General features: G+C 40.7%; 1 protein-coding gene across 1 annotated transcript in view; it reads right to left on the reverse strand.

Moving 5' to 3' along the window:
• Positions 1-2,697: 2,697 nt before the first annotated feature.
• Positions 2,698-19,968, reverse strand: part of camsap1a (calmodulin regulated spectrin-associated protein 1a) — a 47,575-nt gene continuing 30,304 nt past the window's right edge. Inside the window, 12 exon segments of the mRNA NM_001166255.1 lie at positions 2,698-2,900; positions 2,995-3,978; positions 6,930-7,048; positions 7,582-7,697; positions 8,688-8,780; positions 9,750-9,962; positions 11,520-11,656; positions 13,034-15,017; positions 17,272-17,362; positions 17,454-17,545; positions 19,299-19,464; positions 19,640-19,736. Of these exon segments, the coding sequence (NP_001159727.1) occupies positions 3,688-3,978; positions 6,930-7,048; positions 7,582-7,697; positions 8,688-8,780; positions 9,750-9,962; positions 11,520-11,656; positions 13,034-15,017; positions 17,272-17,362; positions 17,454-17,545; positions 19,299-19,464; positions 19,640-19,736 (3,399 nt within the window). The 3' untranslated portion in view covers positions 2,698-2,900; positions 2,995-3,687.

Here is a 19,968-nt window from a genome sequence, read left to right on the forward strand (position 1 = left end):
AAATATAATTTATCAACATTTTGTGTAACATAACACTCTAAACTGCATAACTCAAGAGAAATAAAACCAAAAGGACCAAAAGTGCTAGTGTGAAAGCACCGTTAACATAAAGTAGGACCACAAAAAATAATAAGTCATGTGATAATAACAATAAAAGCAAAACTGTAAATCTACACTCACCATAGTCTTTCATTAATTTTTTTTCACTTGCACTTGGATCCTCTCTAACAGGTTGCGTTCTTTTTACAAGAATCTTCTCATTTCTTGCTGCAATCATGGCAGAGCAGTGAGAACACTTAAATGACAAAGAGACATTCATTGCATGCCAAAACATATGAAATAGGCTACTAAAGGTTGACTTTACCTCCAGGAATTGAAAGGAGAACCGAGGAGAGCAGGCAGAGACACAGCTGCATCTCTAGATGGACCGAGATCAAATAATGTTTCCTGCTTAAAAAGGGACGGGTTTATTCAGAGTGGCACACGTCAAATAAAAGCTGCATCACTGACTGTAACCTTACATTCTCAGCGTCACATTTTAGCCCAAATTATTGGTAACACTTTACAGTAAGATTATATTAATTAATGCATTTACTAACACGAACGAATTATGAACAACACATTGATTACAGTATTAGTTCATGTTAGTTCAACTGCTCATTAATGTACATTTTTTAATCAGCCAATCACATGGCAGCAACTCAATGAATTAAGGCAAGTAGACATGGTCAAGACAATCTGTTGCAGTTCAAACCGAGCATCAGAATGGGGAAGAAAGGGGATTTAAGTGACTTTGAACATGGCATGGTTGTTGGTGACAGACGGGCCGGTCTGAGTATTTCAGGTCAGAGGAGAATGGCCAGACTGGTTCCAGCTGGTATAAAAGGAACAGTAACTCAAATAAACACTCGTTGCAACCGAGGTCTGCAGAAGAGCATATCTGAACACACAACATGTCCAACCTTGAGGCAGATGGGCTACAGCAGCAGAAGACCACACCGGGTGCCAGCTGAGAACAGGAAACTGAGGCTACTATTCACACAGGCTCACCAAAACTGGACAATAGAAGATTGCCTGGTGTGATGAGTCTCAGGGTGCTTTCACACCTACACTTTTGTTTCGGAACGTATCTCGTTTGCCCAGTTAGCGCGGTTCGTTTGGCATATGTGAACGGGGCAATCGCGCTCTGTTCCGCGCCAAAGTAATCGCTCCGAGATCGCTTGAATGAGGTGGTCTCGGCTCGATTGAAACGAACCCTGGAGCGGTTCGATTACAGTAAGAAAGCAATCCGATCCGAGCGCGGTTATATCACACTGTTTTATGGATATGTAATAGGCTTAGGGCTATATGAAGAGAGAATTATGAGTAGGGCGGGAAGTTTCGCGAGTCTCCGGATGCCCGCAAACGAGTGATGATCTCCCAGTAATTTCGCGTCTCCCTCCCGGTCCTCAAATAGGCTACGTCGCGCACCCTTCTCACCCCTCCCCACCGCGTCTCTCCTCAGACACATCGCGCGCGCACACCCTGTAAATCTCCATCAAACCACCACCTCTCCTGACAGCTGAGCGGGACGCTGCAAAATAAACCCTGACACTCTGACCAATGTGAGGAGAGTTTACTCGCACGTGACTTGTTTTAGCTCTTTTGGTCCGATTAGAAACTTTGCAATGTGAAAGCGAACCGCTCCAAGAGCAAAGAGCAACAATGTAACAATAGTAATCTCTGTTTCGGAACAACTGAATCGATTCACAGGTGTGAAAGCACCCTCAATTTCTGCTGCCACATTCGGATGGTAGGGTCAGAATTCGACATCAACAACATAAAAACATGGATCTATCCTGCCTAGTACCAATTGAGCATCGTGTCAACACCACAGCCTACCTGGGTATTGTTGCTGACCATGTCCATCCCTTTATGACCACAGTGTCTCGATCTTCTGATGGCTACTTCCAGCAGGATAACGCACCATGTCATAAAGCGTGAATCATCTCAGACTGGTTTCTTGAACATGACAATGAGTTCACTGTACTCAAATGGCCTCCCCAGTCACCAGATTTCAATCCAATAGAGCACATTTGGGATGTGGTGGAACTGGAGATTCACATCATGAATGTGCAGCTGACAAATCCGCAGCAACTGTGTGATGCTTTCATGTCAATATGGAGCAAAATCTCTGAGGAATGTTTCCAGTATCTTGTAGAATCTACACCACAAAAAATTAAGCCAGTTTTGAAGACCAACTAGTAATGTGTACCTAATAAAGAGGCCGGTGAATGCAGATTAAATACCCATCTTTTAAGTAAAGCGTACACAATGAATCACATAACTGTAGACTCCATGAGTGTGCTCCATGCAGATGAGTGGGCTTGACAAACCACCCGTACACCAGAGAGGGGTCTGGGTGCAGACCTGGTGCAGATGCAATCTGGGCTGCATCCAATGCTTTTTAATGGGCTCGCCTAGCCCCACCCTTAACCCTACCCTTCGCAGTGATGTCACTCGCTCCATTTGAGTGCATTGTGTCTGACATTGCATCGCTGAGTGATGCAGTCTCAGCTTGACACATGAAGGCTGCATCCAGGCACTTTGTTAGAAATGCTTTTACGTTTGTCTCCATGTTTGTTCATGCAGCACTTCATCTTCACACTGACCTTTTTGATTACAACTACTGCTAAATTTACACCTCACGCAAGACGTCATGTTGGTTGTATAATTTATTAAATCTCAGTGTCCTTCTTTAAAATAAATATATGGTAAATAATATCAATAAAGAAAAGTTAAAGCAACGTTTTGTACAATCCAAACTTATACAACTGAAAGCCCTGCTCACAGGAGACCCTGGAGTGCATACATTCATTACCACACACACACACACACACACACACACACACACACACACACACACACACACACACACACACACACACACACACACACACACACACACACACACACACACACACACACACACACACACACACACACACACACACAATCAGTGGCGATGTGTTTCTAGGACAATCTAGCTCTTTAGTGAAGAGAATTACCAAAGTACATTAATACTGTCAGCAGCCAGCGTGAATACATGTAAGAAAAGACGATAACATGAAGAATACATGATAAAACATGAAGAGCTGAAGGTCGACATCTACACACACTCACACACACACACACATACACACAGAGATCCTCAAATCACCTCATTTTCATTGCATTGCACTGCTAAAGTGAGTGTCCCATATGAACAGCAGCATATGGAGAGGTATGAGAGACGCAAAACCAAATAAATATATATGTGTGTATATAAAAATAACGTACGCACATTCATAATTCAAGTAGTGGAGGTGTTGTCTTTCGCTCGTGTGTAAATTAATACTACTGTAAAACCTTATAAGTGCACATTTCTGCCTAAAATAAATAAATCAATCAATAAAACTGAACACTGAACCATGACATAATCCTAAAACACATTCAGTAACTCTGTCAATCAAACACCAAGCTCCGCCCACTTATAATTCCTAATGTCACAGCGCGGAGGCCAATAGGAAAGCAGGAATCCAATAGAAGCTTGTGGACCAATAGGATTTTTAGGAGGCCTGCTCATTAGCAAATCAGCAGTTTTACTAGATTGGAATAGAACCCAGCGGCCAATCAGAAAGCGGTGGATTGAGGCAATGGAAAGCGCGGTCATTTTCTTTTAGAGGTGCTGGGTCGTTTGGCCTGCCACAGGTGGCTGTGAATGGTGAGAGCGTCAACGCTGACCGACACAGATTTGGCAGGGATGACGGTGAACTGCTTGCGGTCGGAGCTGTATTTGTAGAGTCTGTCGATCATCTTGCGGCTGATGGCGCGCGGCCCGGTGCCTTTGAGTTTGACGATCTCCTCCGTTTCAGGGGAATAAATGTAGAGAGCCCGGAACTGGCATCCACCATCACGGAAAAGGATGATGAGGTGGTTGGACTCGCATCGCTCGATTTCCTGTGGATTCATGGGAATGATTTGTTACATGTGTAGGAAAAAATGAAGAAAATGTTTATGGACCCTTTTCACAAGACTGTTATGATGCGTCATCAGCATCTTAAATCCTTGAAAGCTTTTTAAAAAAACGTATGTATGTTTATAAGTGTTTCTGTGTGTATAATATCATCTTTGCATCAAATTACAGAAAACAGATTTGCGCTTATGTGTTTTAGGTAGAGTCATGCATGGGCCTTAAAGGGCACCTAGGTTACCCCTTTTTTCAGATTTAATATACGTCTTTTGCGTCTCTAGAATGTGTATATAAAGTTTCAGATCAAAATACCCATCAGATTTTTCATTATACCTTTTACAAGATGCTGTTTTATACTGATTTCCAGCAGGGGGTGGTTTTGTCGTACTGCGCCTTTAAGACAATTCTTTCCCGCCCACTGTTTCTACATGCCTCCTCCCTCAGCTGCGTCAGACAACAGACAGACAAAGGAAGACGGTCTTACGTAGCGTTTGTGAGATACTACAGTAAGAACTAACCTTTACTAATCAGTATTGTGAAGTTGCATTGATGAGTCACACACAATATCGTTACAAAGTTAACGCGCGCACACACACACACACACACACACACACACACACACACACACACACACACGCACATCGCAGATGACACACACACACACACACGCACGCACGCACGCAGGCAGGCAGGCAGACAGACAGAGCGCGCTTAGCCTAGTTAAGGCTAACCTCAAGTGTGGATATCTGTTATGCTAATGTACAAAATAAACCTGATTTAACTTCCACAAAGCGGGATTGAAGCGTCTTCTTTTATAATTGTTCTGACACGCGGCTGTGCTGATGAAGTAAAGCTGAAGTAAAAAGCTGTAATTAATTACACACATACTCTGTTTTAAAACACTTTAAACATGTGAAACTTACTCTTAATCACATTTGATGATGATTGCTGATCCTAGCAAACAGAACAGAGCTTTTATTCCCGGTTGGTTTGCGTATGTCTGCCTGGTCTTGTTGACATACACGTGACTACCGGAACATGTTAATGCGCGCAGCTGTCAATCAATTCGGTGGGCGGGGGGATCGCACACCTACGTAATGGTGCGATCGATTTGAAAACAGCTCCAATTGGCCGACCCTTTTTTTTGCAGTTAAATTGAAAAACAAGGACTGGGTGTGTTCATATCACCCCAGTATGACGCTCTATACACTATACCAACACACAGATCTGTCCAAACAGCTTGAAAAGTAGATTTTTTACCATAGGTGCCCTTTAAATCTAAGCCCTAGCCTGGCCCTGGCCCGAAACGCACAGGCTGTAGCCCTGGCCTTGTCACAACAGCTTATCAGAATTTTTGGCCCGAGTCTGACCCAATGCCTGTCTTTTTCCCACCAAACAGCTTATACTGTTACAGTCATTAAAACAGACCAGATTTATATTTAATAGAAGGTTGATGTTTTTTTCATTTTATTTTATCAGAATAATTTAGAGTTGGAGTTTTTTTTGGTTTGTTTTGTTAAATGTAAGTTTTAGGTTTTAAATGACATCGATGTCCAAGCGGTATGTGGTCCACAGTGAGTTTACTCAATTTAAAGTTGTGCATAATCAGTTGGCTCATTCAAAGTTGTCACTATTTGAGTTTTAAATTAGCCATTGCCAATTTTTCTCTTTATGTTCACTATTGTACGTGGCTGGAAATCTCTATGTGCAAGGCATCACTGGCGCTTCCAGACTGCATGCATTAGATCTCATGAAACTTTTTTTTGAAGTTTTTTCTAAAGCAGGCCCGAAGCTCGATATGCATGCTAGCTATGGTGTGAAAATTGGCCTTAGGGGGATAAAAAGTCGGGCCATGACGGGCTCTGTCCCAAATGCAGGGCTCTAGTTTTAGGTGTTTGTAATGCAGAGTGTATGGGAGCAGGAGAGTAGATTTGACGTTTTTCTCTATTCTGGTTGTCGTTATCAGTCTGGCACTATTTAAATTTTTTTCTGAAAGTCTTGATAACGCCATTGTGGAGTTTTCCTTTATTTTTTGTGATTAACGTTTTATTGTCTTAAGATTACCAAAATAAAAGACATTCAAACAAACAAACAGGGGAGGGGGAGCAACAGACATATCAACAATTTTCAATCTTAAAGTAGAGATGAGAAGAAAAAAACTTTTTATAAGTTTTTATAACTTTTTATAAGAAAAACATTGCCATTCATCAATGTTTCTAGGTTTAGCGTTTTATAATGAATGGAAGTGAATGAGACCGTAAGTCTCGAGCCAAAAAGATTCAAATGGCTGCACCCGCTTGTCGGCGGAGAATAAGGTCAATAGTATAGGATAGTATTCTAAGGACATGATTTGATGACATCATTGCCCCAGACCAAACACTGCATCTCTGTAATTTTTATCTCTTATTGACCTTATTCTCTGCAGATGAGCGGGCGCTGCCAATTTGAATCTTTTTGGCACGAGACTTCCGGTCTCATTCACTTCCATTCATTTTTAGACATTAAAAACTGCTCGTTTCGCTGTTTGATGTTGTAAACTGATATTTCCTTGTTATATTATTCTACTTGGTCTGTATAGTCATGCAAACATTTGTTTGTAGAGCAAGTAGTTTGACCGTTTTTTGCCGTTTATTATTCCTTGTCATTTCTCCCATAGGCGACTGAAACGGAAGTTCTAAGACAATCGCGAAAACAGGCGCACTTCCGCATTTTAGAATAAGGTCAATATGCAATTAAAAATTTTCTTAACTGTATCTTTCATGTATGTTTCATCTTGAATTTAGATTTATTTTATTTTCAAAGGGTGCAGATAAAAAAAACAGGCAGATCACGCTACAGCACGTGCAAAAAAACAAAAACAAAGTGGAGTTTATTTAATGGTTTAATTTGCAATACAATTGTGAAGACTGTTGGAAAGTGTGATTATGACTGCACTCACGTCCAGAATAGCGTTCTTCTGGGCTTCATTGACTTTTCCCGCCAGACAGCAGTGAGCGATGGCGTTCTGGATAATGGGTTTGTTGGACTTTGCACTCGGCTCTTTGAATAATCTGGGCCCTGAGAACAGAAAGACGGAAACACACACTGAGCTAATGAAATATGGATGAAACATTGGGCTGTTGTAGGTGAGCGTATAAAATGGCTTACACCTGAAGTCAAAATGATTCGCCCTCAAGTCAATTTTAGCAGAGCAAGAAAATTTTCACAGTATTTCCTATAATATTTTTCCTTCGTTAAGCTATGTTTTATTTCAGCTAGAACAAAATCAGTATTTTTTTTTACTATTTTAAGGTCAGTATTATTATTTTTATATTATATTATTATTATTTTGGATTGCCTAATTAACCTAGTTAAGCTTTTAAATGTCACTTTAAGCTGAATACTAGTACCTTAAAAGACATCTAGTCAAATATTATTTACTGTCATCATGGCAAAGATAAAAGAAATCAGTTATTAGAAATGAGTTATTAAAACTATTATGATTAGAAATGTGTTGAAAAAATTGTGTAAAAAATATAAAGGGGGGCTCATAATATGGGAAGGCTATTAATCCTGACTTCAACTGTAGTATTAATGCAGATGTAGTTCACCGTTGTATTCTGCTACAGATGTGATGGACGAGGCCGTGGAGCCGTTATCCCAGTCTCGCTCCATGTTTCGGCTTGCATTTCGACTCAATATGGGGAAAGACTCCACTGACTCCCCTCTGCAACACACATACAGCAATTGTGTTATTAATAATACTCTAACCTGATGTGTGGACTGAAATCATTTCACTCTCATCTACACTGGAAGTGACACTGAGATGAGTTGGTAAAATAAATAGACACGGGGGGAGACACGGTGGCTCAGTGGTTAGCACTGTCATCTCACTGCAAGAAGGTCACTGGTTTGAGTCTCGTCAGTTGGCATTTCTGTGTGGAGTTTGTATGTTCTCCTCGTGTTGGCGTGGGTTTTATCTGGGTGCTCCGGTTTCCCTCACAGTCCAAACACATGCACTATAGGTAAATTGAAGAAACTAAATTGGGCGTAGTGTCAACGCAAAGTGCAATGTGAAAAAAATATTAATTCATTCTCTTTCTTTTCGGCTTAGTCCCTTAATTAATCAGGGGTCACCACAGCAGAACGAACCGCCAACTTATCCAGCACATGTTTTACACAGCGGATGCCCTTCCAGCTGAAACCCAACAAGGGGAAACACCCATACCTGCTTGCATTCACACACATACACTATGGACAATTTAGCTAACCCAATTCACCTATACCGCATGTCTGTGGACTTGTGGGGGAAACCGGAGCACCCAGAGAAATCCACACAGAAATGCCAACTGACCCAGCCGAGGCTCAAACCAGTGACCTTCTTGCTGTGAGGTGATCGTGCTACCCACTGCGCCACCATGACACCCTATTTATTTCCTACTAAAATGCACCTAATTTGTAATAGTTTTATTTTTCAGCATGATAATGATCCCAAAAACACTGCTAACGTAATGAAATCATATTTAGAGAGAAAAACGGCTGATGAAACAAAGACAGTCATGAAATGGCCTCCACAGAGTCCAGACCTCAATATTATATACAGTATGTGAAGGCAATGAGCTGGTGGTGGTCTAAGACTTTTGCACAGTACTGCAAATCAACATTAAATTTTTCCTAATCAAGTCCAGAAAAGAGATGAGCCTGTTGTTCTGCTGACCTGTGTGAACTGGCTCCTCCTGACGCCACACTGTCACCTTCAGTAGCAGCAGACGCCAATGACAGAGAAGATCCAGACGGGGCGGAACAGAGACTGACCGCTGCAGACACAAGCACACACTTTTAATCAAACACAGACTCTACACATGCACACCTCGCATTCAGAAATGCAGACTCATTAATGGGTGTCATGACTTTTTTTATTCTTTATTTATTGAACATTTTAAATTTAGAACTATCTACAACAAAGCCCGAGACAGTGGCGCCCTCAAGGGGTGGCCACCCCAATATGATTTTGCTGTTGACATTATTAATTTAAATGTACTTATGTAAATTCCCAATATTTCAATAAATAAATAAATAAAATGCAGCCACTAAATTATTGTTGGTGCCACTGACGTAGCTGATTCACTGCCTCAGTGCCTTTCCCCCTCAGCGCTGGTCCAATGCTGGTGAAAGCAAACTGACGCATGTGCGCAGAAAACCGTTCCTATGCGCCTCACACGCTCCTGTGTGAATCCCGGTTGTTTGCATGCACGCAGATAAAATATGCATCGCTCATGCGTCATGTAACCGTGCTCATCGAGTTTTGCTAGTCGACTTACCTAAAGTTTATATAATATGATGATGATGTTACTTTCACTAAGCATGGGTTTAAAGCAGAAAGGAGGGATAAAGAGTCAGAGATGTAAGACTTCATAACATTAATTCTCGGTCATGAGTCGGGTCTAAGACCGCAGATAATTCTCTAAAACATACATTTTTTGTATTCTTTAGAATTTTCATAATTAATATTTATGCAAACGATTTCTGAAGTGATCTTAGCATGTCACTCCAGTTGTTACATTGTTTCCCAGTCACATTTAGGATTGATTTCTGTTCTTTATTCAGAATAATAATTGTATAATAATATTAATAATAATTGTATTTATTTACTAGTACGGTGTACCTAATAAAGTGGCCGGTGAGTGTATACTGGCTTTTGAGTGAAAAAACATTACTAACATTACAGGTGAACTTCGATAAACATAATAAAACAATTGTAAAAGATTCACATCATGACCCCTTTAAAAGTTTGCGTTTCTTACGGGCAGAGCAAGACGATTCGGCTCGATGCAGTGATTTGGGGCGTGGCCTGCGGTTTCGTGGGCGGGGTTTGGCGGCACCCTGTTCCTCCAGGAGCTCTTGCTGCTTCCTGCGCAGGTACTCCTGTTTGATCAGCTCCCGGCGGGCCTTTTCTTCCTCTTTACGCACCCGATCCTCTTCCGCTTTTCGTCTGATATGAATACACACACAAATGACATACAGTAGTCAAAATGATCAGCCCTCCTGTTCATTTTTTCAAATATTTCCCAAATGATGTTTCACAGAGCAAGAAATGTTTCACAGTATTTCCTATAATAATTTTTCTTCTGGAGAAAGTCTTATTGGTTTTATTTCGGCTAGAATACAAGCAGTTTTAAATTGTTTGAAAACCATTTGAAGGTCAATATTATTAGCCGCCTTAAGCAATAGAAACTAATAGAAATAGAAACTATTATGTTTAGAAATGTGTAGGGATGTAACGGTATCATAATTTCACAGTACGGTAATACCTCGGTATGAATGTCACGGTACGGTATTTATTGAATCATTTACAGGAAAAACAAAACTTATGAAAATACTCCAAAAAAGTGCCAAAAGTGTCAATGACATACAAATTAGCCATCTATCTGTAAGCTTTGAAACAGGAACTTCAATTTTAATAACAAAAAAATATTAAACCATGTAAAAAAAAATAAAGTTTCAATTTAGTATTGTTGAAAACTCATCACATTCAACATTTAATCACTCACTCACTTAGATAGAGATGGGTTTAAAGGAAAATTATCATATAACTATAATCTGGTAAAAGCTGGTATCTCTGGGTATTTACAATGACCCCTGCAACAGAAAAAAAAACCCTCTCATTTGGGACTGAGGTTTCTGGGACAAGAGAGATATGACTTGGCCCAGGTTGACAGCAGTGGGTGACGTTGTGCATTGTCTTTCCCCCACTTGAGAGGACAAACCATGAGTAAGATAGAGGTCTCATGTCTGCATCAATCTGAACAGTGTGCTGACAACACCGCTATTCAGTACGCGCGCGACAACACAGCTGATAAGAACTCGCGCGACAACACCGCTATTCAGTACGCGCGCAACAACACCGCTATTCAGTACGCGCGCGACAACACAGTTGATAAGAACTCGCGCGACAACACCGCTATTCAGTACGCGCGCAACAACACAGCTGATAAGAACTTGCGCGACAACACTGCTATTCAGTACGCGCGCGAGAACACAGCTGATAAAAACTCGCGCGACAACACCACTATTCAGTACGCGCGCGGTGACAACACCGACTTTAGAGTTTTCCAGCTCTTTTTCATCCCCGCTTCTAGCAGCACACTCCATTTCCGCATTACTGGATCTGTAGCGACAACAGACCGCAAGGGATGATGGTCAAGCATGGGCTGATGGGAATTGTAGTTTCCGCTACCTCCCGTTCGCTTCATTCGCCTGGGCAAATTTTCTCAGAAGACCTATAGTTTTACAGAGTCATGCGACTTCGGTAATATTGAAAAAAATTAATATTGCGGTATGACGGTATTTACAATACCGTTACATCCCTAGAAATGTGATGAAAAAATCTTCTTTCAGTTAAACAAAAATTGGGGGGAAAAATACACAGGGAGCATAACAATTCAGGATAATAACAATTCTGACTTCAGCTGTACAGTATAATGCATCCACTGTGAAGAAGGAAAACATCAGTATTTACACTCAGGCTGAATTGTGCTGTGACTGTTACCTGGCTTCATCTCGTTTGAGTTCAGATTCGGCCTCCAGCTGCTGCTTTCGTATCCTTGCTTCCTCAGCTTTGCGCTGCTGTTTGAGGAGAAATGCTGCTCGCTTTTTAGCCAGCTCATCCTCAGCTTTCTGATCATCCTACATACAAATAAAAACAGAGTCAATGGATTTCATTTCAGTTTTAATACATACATTCTGTACATTCATTTAATTAATCATTATCCTTCGGCTTAGCTCCTTATTTATCAGGGGTCGCCACAGCGGAATGAACCGACTATTTCAGCATATGTTTTACGCAGTGGATGCCCTTCCAGCCGCAAGCCAGTACATAAATCTACTGTGTATATTCATTATGTGTATATAAAAATACAAACATCCATTCATATATTTAAGAAAAGAACCAGAACTATGAAAAAAGAGCCAGAACTATTCATTACATAATCCGATAATAGTAGAACATATTAATAATCCATCAATTATACTATAAAAATAAATATAAACCATAGTTCAACCTTATGCAAGCTCTCTTAGCTCAGGACTAATTCAGCCTCGGTGTTATAAGGAACGATACAGGAAGTCATTTTTATTCATTCATTTTCTTGTCGGCTTAGTCCCTTTATTAATCCGAGGTCGCCACAGCGGAATGAACCGCCAACTTATCCAGCAAGTTTTTATGCAGCGGATGCCCTTCCAGCCACAACCCATCTCTGGGAAACATCCACACACACATTCACACACACACTCATACACTACGGACAATTTAGCCTACCCAATTCACCTGTACCGCATGTCTTTGGACTGTGGGGGAAACCGGAGCACCCGGAGGAAACCCACGCGAAGGCAGGGAGAACATGCAAACTCCACACAGAAACGCCAACTGAGCCGAGGTTCGAACCAGCGACCCAGCGACCTTTTTGCTGTGAGGCAACAGCACTACCTACTGCACCACTGCCTCGGCAGGGAGTCATTTTTAACAACAGTGATCAGATTGAATAATCATTGTCATATTAGATGAATTATGTAAAATTGTAATTGCATTGATGCTGTATATATGGACTAGAGTCTACTCGTTGCTTGAAACTAAGGTGTGCAGTATGGATGTATTGTATTAATATTATTACCTTTTCATTCATTTGTTCATTCATTAATTTTCCTTCGGCTTAGTTCCTTTACTCATCAGGGGTTGCCACAGTAGAATGAACCGCTAACTTATATAGCATAGGTTTTACACAGCGGATGCCCTTCCAGCTGCAACCCAGTACTGGGAAATACCCATACTCTTATTCACATTCACACACATACACTACGACCAATTTAGTTTCTTAATTCCCCTACAGCGCATGTGTTTGGACTTGGGGGGGAAACCAGAGCACCCGGAGGAAACCCACGCCAACATGGGGAGAACATGCAAACTCCACACAGAAATGCCAACTGGCCCAGTCAGGACTCGAGCCAGCAGCCGAATTTCCATTTGGGATTAATAAAGTCTAAACAAGCAAACAAATACTCTGTTACCTTAAAGAAAAAGCCCAGTCCGGACTTCTGTTCTCCATCAGGTTCTGTGCCAGACGGCTCAGCCAGATCAGACATGTCCACCTCAATCAGCTGCGCTTTCATCTTGTTCTCGTCTGATGAAACTGGCACGTTCTCCTTTCCAGAGCCTCCAGACTCGCTGCGCTCCCGTGTGGCATCCACGAGCGTTGCTTCCACCGGCGGGAGCTCAGTTTGAGGCGACTCCAGGCTGTCGGCACGGCGGTTTGCAGACTCCTGCAGTCTAAATGTAGTATTGCGAATAATTCCTTTCAAGCCCCGCCCACCTTCTTTAGCCACACCCTCTTCTTCAGTCTCCGCCCGGGGGGTCCTGCCGCCCGGCGTGCTTGCTTTCGCTACAAGACGAGGGTTTGCTTCTTTACTCAGTTTGAGGTCAGTGGGTTTAGTTCGAGGCGTGCGACTTGAGCTGAGCCTCGGAGGACGTTTCGTCGCAGTCGAAAGCGTTTCCGTGAATTGCACAGAAAGCCGAGATTTAGTCTCCGGATGCTGTTCGTTTAAAGGCGTCACAGTGTTTGGTTTGGTTAGCGAAGGTTCTTGCGGCGGCTGGACGGTTTGTTTCATGAGCAAGTCCTGCTGGAAGGACAGCTGCATCATTTGCTGCTGAATCGCTCCAATTGCTTCGTTTAATAGTTCAATAGAGCGGCTACATTCGCTGAGATCTGGCTCTCCGCCCACTTCATCTAAAGCTCCACCCCCTGCTGCAACACGATTGTCTTTATCCTCCTCTGATGGTGTCTCTTTACACTCAGAGTCCTTTCTTCGAGGTTTCAGAATCTCAACGCAAGTGTCGTCTTTCGCAATTGGCTTCTCTTTAAACGTAATCTCTGTTTTGAGTGGGTGTGGCAGTGTGTCGCTCCTCCCCTTTTTAACCACATGCAAAAATGCTGCTTTTCCCAGCTGCAGCCTTTGGCGTGCTGACAGATTTTCCATCCTTTTTTTCTGTAACTCAATAGCACGGCGTTTCTCTTCCAACTGCATTCGTAAATGAACAAGTTCGGAAGCAACCACAGGTCGGCCGCTTGGAGTTCCTGGACTTGCGTCCGCAGGGAAATGCAAGCTTTCGGATCCATCAGGAGTTGTCGTCTGTGAGCTTCCGGTGCTGTAACAACCATCGGGAAACCCAACTCGATGTCTGCGGCGTTCTGCAAAACTTGTCATGCGGCCAGTTCCAGTTGAGGTACTACTAGCCTGTGACATCACACTGGGACAAGGACTTGCTCGGCCGCTCGCACCTTCCTTATCATCTCGTTCGCGTATACAAACATCCTCGCAGAGTTTCACAGACTCCTCTTCCTCTCCAAAACCCATGCATTTCTTCCCAGCATGCATCATCAGAAGAGCTTTGGACAGTTCTTGCTCTGGAACATCTTGAATATCATCATCCTCCTCAAACTCTGAATCCGAGATCACGTCCTCCCAGCCTCCAAGTGGACTGTCCCTCGCACATTCTGCATCACTATGCAGGAAGAAACTTCCGGGTGACTGTTCCCGAGAGCTTTCTTGATCAGTGCTACTGATTGGAGTAAACGTTCGGTTGAAGGTGCATTCTGTGGGTGTATACGCCCCCTTGCGTCCCTGACTCCGCCCATCACTACTGTGACTCCGCCCCTCATGTCCCTGACCCCGCCCCTCACCGCTCTCCTCACGTTTACTAATCCCCGCTTTCTCCTTATTTGGTCGCAGGACTGCAGGTTGTAAAGGCTCCAGGAAGAAACCATCTCTGGAAGCAACGGCGCCTTCAGGATTAATGACGGCGAGCAGCTCTTCTTCTTCATCTTCCTCCTGGTTGTCACATTGACGTGTTTGGGGCAGGGGCTGGCCATTGATGCGATGTCTTGGAGTAATGGAAATGACGTTGGAGGCTAAACTGTCCTTGCTAATGGAACGAGCCAAGCTGATATTGTCGCCACATACACGTTCCCAATCCATCTCCATTTGAGAGATGGGCCTGAGTAAACAAGACATGGAGACATATTTATTTTAGAAGAGAATTTTAAAAATTGTTGTGCTAATAGTTAAATGTTAAGCATCTTTTTTGGCGAGTTGTTGAGCTGTTTTAGTTTATGATTTGCCAGTCCATTTTTCTTTAAAGGTGCTGTATGTAGGTTGATGACTCTTCTAAATATAAAAATACCATGATATGTTTGCAGATATTTAGTAAACATGCTAAGTGAACATTACTGTTATGATATGCTGAAGTCAGATATTCTGCTTTGAAAATGCCTGTTACGTGCCGGAATGGCTGTCTTTGTTTAAGTTCTTTTATCCTGCTCAATGCCACTTTAGACAATAATATTTCAGAACGCCGGGTTGCCTTGTTGGAAAACAGTGTATTTCATTACTTATTTGTTCATTCAGAAAGGCTCTCAAAGCATGCACCTGTGATCAAAATACAACCTCCGGTGGACAGTAGCACACTCTGAAATGAGACGAAGATTCAGAGTTCCACATGAGGTTGTTAATTAGCAAGTAATAAAAATATTAAGAACGTAAACATTAGATGAGCAGGTTACATTGTAACCCTGTGTCCTATCAACACACTATGTGAGAAGATTTGCAGCGATAAGCAATTTGGCTGTTTGCACCAGATGAAACACGACAGAAATTTAAATACAGCCATTCAGAAGCACAGAATAGTGCACTTACTGCACTCCAACACAATGGTAAGGTTTATAATGGAATACATATTAAACCTCTTTAACATTATTAAATGTACAAGCTGAATCACTGATATGTGTTGGTTATGAGGTTTTCTAAAGTTCTTTTCAAACGATTTATTTTTTTTTCAGGATCTGAGGTGAACTATCTGCTGCTGCTTTCAGTAGTATGGCAATAAATGTCTGTAAAATGGCATTCAAACTCACATTATTAGCATTTAACATTGAATAAAGTACATGAGGTGTACATGAGTTGATCATTGTCAGTTTTCTGTTGTTCAGCTGTAAGAAATAGAGGCCATTTCTCTTATATTAATTCGAGGTGTTGGTTAGAACAAAAACTTCTTTTAATATTTAAAATATTCCCTCTATCGTTTGATCGTCATCTTCGTGTCATGATCAGAGCTCTGCTACTGTTTTACCGGATATGGAACTACATATTTAGTGATGTACAGTATCTACGATGATGCATTCATTCAAAAGATCCAAACCCAACGCGATTCATTCATTCGACTCAAGAGTCGACTATTTAGCTAAAAAAAAATCAATAGTTTTAAATATTGTGCACTTTCAGATTTAGAAAAAGTTTAAGCTATTCACATATTTCGTCCAAAACCACATTGTAAACACGAGGCATGCATCTTCCTTTACTGATTTAAATGCATTTTGTGCTCATGATCTTCTGCTGTTTGTTGCTTTGGCCACCATCATCTGTTCCTCACACATTTTCAATTTTCAAAATAGTTCAACTTGTGCCACTGTGTAGATTAATACTAAATGTGTGTCGTTATTACTTGTGGTTAGGGTTAAGAGTAAAGTATATGCTGGAGTTTAACTGCATTGCTTTATTGCATTCCTGCATCAGGCTCTCACATACTCTGCGTGCTACTTCATAGTCATGGTGGGTATTTCTTTCAGTCTTGTGCTGAACCCAGTCAACCAATCACAACAGACTGAGTCATTGGACCAATCAGCGCAGATTAGCTTCGCGCTAAGGAGGGGTTTGGGAACAAATGAAAATGAACAAATCACATGGGAGTCACTGGGATAATTAGTTAACAAATAAATGCATATTATAAGACAGTAAAAAGAGTTTTTTGACCTTGCACGCATGTCATCCTGTTGTTGGAGACCCCCAAATTCAAAATATGACCTTTTGTAATGCAAAATAGGGGCTCTTTAAGTGTGTGATATGATATATATGTTGTAAATCTATTACGCTGCAGAACAAATCACCCCAAAAAGGGACAATAAAATTTACAGTAATAGTGAATTATAGTATTAATATTGCAAGTAAAGAATTTATGTTTATAATGTCAGTGATATGCTGTTGTGCTCACTTGTTTTGTTTATTTTATCAGTTTGTTTTAGTATTGCCATTTAGCTTTCAAATGATTTAGTTAAGGTTTTAATAGCTTTCACTTATTTTCAGTCAGATTTCCTATTTGAACTTTAAAGTGTTTATACTCAATCTATCATATATACTTATACTATCATTTAATAGCTATATTTATTAACACCAATGAAATATGACCTGACCCTAACCTTTGTTTCCGATCTGTCCAGGAAAGCTGTGATCCAAGCCCAAGTCCGAGTCCATCCATACGGGATAAAGAGTTTGACCTGTTCCTGAGCTCTGCTCACAGAATAACAGAGACACATTAGAGAGGGAACTAATCAATGCAATCAATCTCATCATCTAGTTTAGCTTTAGTTTTGATTGTTACCTGAAATCTCGTCCCCTTGAGTGGGCTTCTGCTGTCTCTGCCGCAGTGGGAGGAGCGGGTGGGAGGGGCTGTGGGTGGGGCTTCTGTTTGTTCTGAAAAAGAAAAAAAATCAGCTTTATAAACAATATCACTATATACAGTACTGTGCAAAAATTTATGGTCAACATTAAATCTGATGTTTTACTGATGGTATAATGAATATATGTGACCCTTTACCTCAAAACCAGCCGTAAGTATAATTATTTATTTATTTTTTTTAGATTTATACAAGGTAAATAAATGATCTTTCAGTTGATGTATGGTTTGTTAGGATAGGAGTAAGTTTAGGTTAGGTTAAAGTTTGAATTATTTTGGTTTAATTGTTTAAGACATGTACAAGACAATGTTGGAATAGGGCCGTTTGTCCTAGTTTGAGCTGCCTTTCTATCAGTGTTGTTAGCATTATTGTCTAAATTGATGGGATTGTGAATGTTGAAAAGTACAGACAGGTTTTAATCAATTATGCCATTCCTTCTGGAAAGGATTTGTGGTAATATTTTTAATTTCCAGCATGATACTGTCTGCTAATTGCAGTGAAATGTTTTTTGGAGAAAGTCATGAAATGGCCTCCACAGCATCCAGACCTGAATATTATTGAGGCTTATGAGATCACCTGAACAGAAAAAGAAAGGTATGACACTCTAAACCAAAACAAGAACTCTGGAAAGAGCTAAAAGAAGCCTGATCTTACACAGCACATTACTTCAGAAAATGATCTTTCGGTTGATGTATGGTTTATAGTAAGGTTAGGTTGGAGTTTGAATCATTTTGGTTTAAATGTTTAAGACATACTGGAAGACATTTGAGTAAAGAAAGACATTCGAGGAAAGAAAACAGCGGATGAAGAACAGACATTCATGAAATGGCCTTCACAATGTCCAGACCTGAATATTATCGAGGAATATTACAACAGTGTTTTTCAACTGGTGGGTCATGACCCAAAAGTGGGTCACGGGAACATTTTCAGTGGGTCACGGAGTGTGTGGTCAAAAAAACAACAAAAGTTTAATTTTTCACTTATTTTGCTCATACCGAACTTTTATTTTGAAATTAGTTCGTGACAACCCTAACAATTGACATGTGAAATTTAATTTAATGATAGGAACAAATATGTCGTAGCACAAGTACGACCCCGAATATGTAAAGTATGGATTTACAAGTATTGACGACAAAAAAGACTTAAAGCCTCAGTGGCATATGTAGTAAAGTGCTCTCATAAGAGAGCATGAAACCTTCTAAATTAAAACGACATTTAGAAACCAAACAACATGTTTTATTAACAGTTCAGTTTAGTTCATGGTAACTGAACATTTCCTTACCCTAACCACTGTTTACACTATTTGTCATTTTTACTTTGTAATATTTCTATAATTTGATACATTTTGTTAAATGACATCAATAAAATGTTGTTTATTTGTAAGTCTCTTATTTGTATGTCTTATGATGTATCTGTCACTACTTGTGCATGTTAACAAATAAATACAAATTAATTATGATTCCTAAAATTGTATTATAGTTCCTAAAAATTTGGGTCGCGGCTTGATGACCATGAAAAAATGTGGGTCCCATGGCCAAACCAGTTGAGAACCCCTGTATTACAAGATATTACCCAGCACACATTAAACCACATTAAACATAGACTCCTGCTTGAAGAGGAAATGTTGTGCAGCTGTTGTTGTTTTTTCTACATATTTCCTATATTTTCTGCTTTTTTTATAAAGAGACTGATTGATTATATATTGTGCATGACTCTTAGGCCAACAAAGCTGGTGTAGTGTTTAGGACTTTTAATTAAAACAGACTTACACAGATAAGGACTCCTCAGGGTGCAAGTAATACCGCATACAGCCATCAGGAGCGGCAGCTGTCGCCAGTGAGTCGGCTGAAGGGGAGGGGGTTAAGAAGCTACGCTTGGTGGCATTGGATATGGGCAAAAGGGGGCGGGAACTCTTTGGCTGAAGAGACGCTCTCACTGTCAGATCGGAGGAATTAGGTATCAGTCGCAACATACATAAAAATAAATCATGAAAAATAAAAGTGTGTCTGAAAGTATTGAGCTAAATATAAAAAATAAGTGTGTATTTGAATGTATTGAGTTAAAAATAAAAATAATTGTGTATCTGAAAGTATTAAGACTTATTTCTCACCATCTTTGACCTCTTGAAGATCTCTTGGCTTTACAAAGTCTGGCTTCACTACTTCAAACCACCAAAAGAGCTCAGCAATAAAAACCATAACATTATTCTAGAGGAACAAAAACAGGTTACACAGGACATGGTTAGTTAGCAAACATAAGCTCTGTTTCATAACTTGGTGAACTTCTTTGTTGTCTACATCTACCCAATTTAATTGATCATGATGTGATGTGATTTATATTATTTGTAATCTATTATAATGAATTTTGTAACAACAACCTTCCCAGGGACTGCAGATGTACATTAGCTCTATAGCTAACTCTAGCCCAACATGTTATGTA

The sequence above is a fragment of the Danio rerio genome, chromosome 21 (genome assembly GCF_052040795.2).
Source record: "Danio rerio strain M-AB ecotype USA chromosome 21, GRCz13ab, whole genome shotgun sequence".
Lineage (NCBI taxonomy): Eukaryota > Metazoa > Chordata > Actinopteri > Cypriniformes > Danionidae > Danio > Danio rerio.